The 4,721-nt window shown below is 38.2% G+C and overlaps 1 protein-coding gene across 1 annotated transcript; it reads left to right on the forward strand.

Annotated features, from left to right (window-relative positions):
• The first annotated feature begins 2,213 nt into the window (after positions 1-2,213).
• On the forward strand, positions 2,214-3,143 carry LOC126060123 (olfactory receptor 151-like). Its single transcript, XM_049856203.1, has one exon. The coding sequence runs from the start codon at positions 2,214-2,216 to the stop codon at positions 3,141-3,143; it is 930 nt and encodes a 309-aa protein (XP_049712160.1).
• Positions 3,144-4,721: the final 1,578 nt, after the last annotated feature.

Here is a 4,721-nt window from a genome sequence, read left to right on the forward strand (position 1 = left end):
CACAGATCAATTAATTCAATCAGAATTTCTGTGGGTGGGACCCAGACATCAACACGTATTGAATACTTCAGCCAATGTGGAGAACCGCTGTCTTAGGCCCTCAAACCCCAAGAAAAATTAAGTACAAATTCCAGCCACATAGTGACAACTTACATTTTTACACATTCTGAATATTTGAAAAAAATATTTCTAAATATGCATGCACCCGTGTTATTTTTACAACCACCTTAGGAATTGATATTATTAATTCCTTCATTTTTCAGATGCAACAGTTGACTTGCCACTCAATGATACAGGAGCAACTGCCATGTTACCCTGACACTGCATAGATTTGAGATAGGTATTCAAATGTTCACATTCAGTGAATATCTGGAAATGGCATAAATGACAGGGAAATTTCATTTCTGCAGCAAAACACATCTCCAACTTCAAAATGTGAAATTTACTACTTCTTTCTTCTAGAGTAAAGGCTATCAAACATTAGCCTGCATCAACATCATTTGTATAGTTTGTTAAAACACAGATTGTTGGGCTTGGGCCCCACCCCTAGGATGTCTGATTCAGTAGGTCTGGCAAAAGGTGTGAGAGTTGGCATTTCTAACAAGCCTCAGGTGATGCCGATGCTGCTAGTCCAGTGACTATGCTTTGAGAACCACTGGTCTAAGATATTTGAAAAACCTAGTGGTAAAAGCTCAAGATCTTGGTCCCTTTTCCTCTTATCTTCATAATCTTTGAACTGCTCAGGTGCTGGTCTTCTTCCCAGTAAACAGTAGGAGTGATGGGCAGATGCATCAATGAGAAATCTAGAAGTTTATCATCTTGATGAGATCCCATTGATCTATTTTGCCTTTTGTTCCTTGGGAGTTTGGTAGCATATCTAAGAATCCATTGTTGAAGACTAGATCCCACAGCATTACCCCTATATTTTCTTTTAATTGTTTTATGGTTTTAGGTCATACATTTAGGTCTTTGACCCATTTTGCATTAGTTTTTGTATATGATGTGATGAAAAAAATTTTTTTTTATGGGTCTACTTTCATTCTTTTGCATGTCAAAATCCAGTTGTCCAAACACCATTTATTAAAGTGACTATTCTTTCCCCATTTGTTGGACTTGACACACTTGTGGAAGATTAATTGACCACAGATATGTACCCTTATCTCTGGATTCTTGATTCCAATCCATTGTCTATAGGTCTATCATATACAAGTGCCACACTATTTGGATTACTGTAGCTTTATACAGGCAGCCCCATGTTACCAGCATCCAACTTACAATTTATAGTTGCCCTTTAATGTCATGTAAATTTGCCCTTATTTTGAAATGACTGAACCAACTCCTATTTGCAACAAATTCTTCATCATGATCACCTTCCCTTGCTGCAATGCAGCTTTTAAATCATTAGAAAAACTTAAAGCCTTTTCTTGCACTAAAGTAAGGCTAAATGTGAATTCTATGCACCTGTTCGATTTACCTGCACATCCGACTTAAAGACAAACTTATGAACAGATCTCGTTCATAACCTGGGTATTGCCCGTAATATGTTTTGAGATCAGGAAGCGTGAGTCCTCCTATTCTATTCTTCTTTTTCAGGATAGCTTTGGCTATTTGGGACCCTTCCCATTTCTATATAACTTTGAGGATTGGCTTTTCCACTTATGCAAAGAAGGCTATTGGAATTTTGATGATTATTGTCTTGAATTTGTATATGGCATTACATAATATGACATCTTGACAATATTAATTCTTCCCAACCATGCCACGACATGGATGAACCTTGAAAACATTAGACTGAGTAAAATAAGCCAATCACAAAACAACAAATATTAAATGAGCTCACTCAGAAAATATACCTAGAATAGGCAAATGTATAGAGATCAGAGTTTAGTAGTAGTAACCTGAGACAGAAGACAGACAGAAAAGCTGAAGCATTATTTAAACACACTGAGTTTCTGTTTGTGGTGATGAAAAATTTGGTAATGATATTGGTGTTTGTTGCACAACATGATTGATGAAATAATTCTCACTGAATTGTACACATGAAAAATGTTTAATTGGCCAATGTAGTGTTATCTGCATTTGTCCAACAATCATAGAAACAGTCCAGGATCTCCAAGCTTGAGACAAATGCCCAAACCAGCTTCATCAAGGAGAATTACAACCTTTCACGGGGCTTTTCTCTCCCAGCCCCACAGGCTTCCAACCCCAGGAGAATGGTTGCAGAAAATCACTCTACTGTGACAGAATTCATTCTAGGAGGATTAACAAATCGGCCAGAGCTCCAGCTCCCTCTCTTCTTCCTCTTTCTAGGGATCTACATGGTCACCATGGTGGGGAACCTGGGCATGATCATGCTTATTTGTCTGAATTCCCAGCTTCACACCCCTATGTACTACTTCCTCAGCAATTTGTCATTTGTAGATATGTGCTACTCCTCTGTGATTACTCCTAAAATGCTGGTGAACTTTGTGTCAGAGAAGAACAGAATATCTTATGCAGGGTGCATGTCACAACTCTACTTTTTCCTTGTTTTTGTCATTGTTGAGTGTTACATGCTAACAGTGATGGCCTACGACCGCTATGTTGCCATCTGCAGCCCTTTGCTTTATAACATCATTATGTCACATCAAATCTGCTCCATGCTAGTGGCTGTGGTCTACATCATGGGGCTCATTGGCTCAACGATACAGACTGTCCTCATGTTAAAACTGTCCTACTGTGAGAGCCTCATCAGTCATTACTTCTGTGATATCCTCCCCCTCATGAAGCTCTCCTGCTTTAACACCTATGACATTGAGCTGACAGTTTTCTTTTTGGCTGGATTCAACATCACAGTCACCAGTTCAACAGTCCTTGTCTCCTATGCCTTCATCCTCTCCAGCATCCTCCACATCAGGAATACAGAGGGCAGGTCCAAAGCCTTCAGCACCTGCAGTTCCCATCTTACAGCAGTGGGACTCTTCTATGGATCTACTGCATTCATGTATCTAAAGCCTTCCAGAGCCAGTTCCTTGGGCCAGGAAAATGTGGCCTCTGTGTTCTACACCACAGTGATCCCCATGTTGAACCCCCTTATTTATAGTCTGAGGAACAAGGAGGTGAAGGATGCCATGCAGAAAACACTGAGAAGAAAACTGTCTTAATACAAAAGTTATCACTCTCAATTTTAAGAGTAAGTTGTTACAAACCCCAGAGAAAAGTCCAACCATGGACGAGGTACACCAACCCCCTACATGGTTGGTGAATGTCTTCCCTCATTCTCCTCTCTTCTTCCCCACCCTCTCTCATGACTTACTGTTTACAGCTAGCTATTTTCAAGTTCATATTTTCTTTTATTTGCAGTCTATTCTCTCTATCCTGAGCCCTTTGTTAAACATTTACTAACTTATTTGTAATTTAACATAAGTTTTAAACTTTAAGCATTGAGTTTGAGAGTCATTCATTGTTTAATACCTTCTATACATAAAATGGAAACTCTGGTGGCATAGTGGGTAATTGCTACGGCTGCTAACCAAAGGGTCGGCAGTTCGAATCTGCCAGGTGCTCCTTGGAAACCCTATGGGGCAGTTCTACTTTGTCCTATAGGGTCGCTATGAGTCGGAATCGACTCGACGCCACTAAGTTTTGACACAGAAAATGTTATTACCACCTTGCAGCAATGGAATTGTTCTATGGATCTGCTGCATTCATGTACTTAAAACCATCCAAGGTCAGATCACTGGCTCAGAAGAATGTGGCTTCCATGTGCTACATCACAGCCATCTCCATGCTAAACAGGAAATTGACAATCTAAGTAACAAGGAGGTGAAGGCCACCATGCAGAAAACACAAAGAAGACTGTTTGGTTGCAAATGTCATTATTCTGTCTCAAGTTGAAAACTGAGATATAAATATAGGCAGAAAGTCCTGTAAAGATTTACACACACATTGATTGAGAGCAAATGTTTCTCAATATGACTGATGAAGTGTATCCACTCATCTTTTCTCTTCCCTTTTTACTTTTATGTATTTCATGTTTGACTCTGTTCCAGCCTTGCTAAGTTCAAGTTTTTTTTTCCACCTAGGGTAAGCTTTCTCTCTCTCTGACCCTCTGATGAACATTACCTATCTGCATTAAAATATAAAATAAATATAAAATTTTCATCAATGACTTTAAGAGAGACATTTGATTTAATTTTCTCTGTAGAGAACATATTTCCCAAACCAATTCTCATAATATGCCATTTGGTAAATAGAAGACAAATGGAGATGAACTTGAAAGTCACCGAGGAATAACACAAAATATCTTCCTCAACTAGGTTTCTCCCTTCTCTTCTTTCTCTTTCTCTCTAATTTTACTTTTACTCTCTATTTATTCCTACCCAAGATCTTCTAAATGGTTCCTTAATTCAATTGTTGCCACCACCATCAAAATCATACCACCAAATATTAATGAATCCTAGGAAGTCTTCTAGGTGTTATACTAAATTTTCTCATTTTCTCAAATGAGAAAACTTTGATTTAGAGAGGCTAAGTAATTTCTCAAGCTTGCATAGCTGGTAAACTTGCAACACTGGGATTCAAACTCATAACTCATTATCCTCGTTCTTTTTTTTTCTTGGCTGATATTGTGTTTGTACAGCCTATACTTTATCCTAATTATAATTTTCCAATTTCAATTATCTTTTGAAATTTTGAAATTATCTTTTGAAATTTTGAAATTCATTCCAGATGACCAAGGA

Source organism: Elephas maximus, chromosome 17 (assembly GCF_024166365.1).
Source record: "Elephas maximus indicus isolate mEleMax1 chromosome 17, mEleMax1 primary haplotype, whole genome shotgun sequence".
Classification (NCBI taxonomy): domain Eukaryota; kingdom Metazoa; phylum Chordata; class Mammalia; order Proboscidea; family Elephantidae; genus Elephas; species Elephas maximus.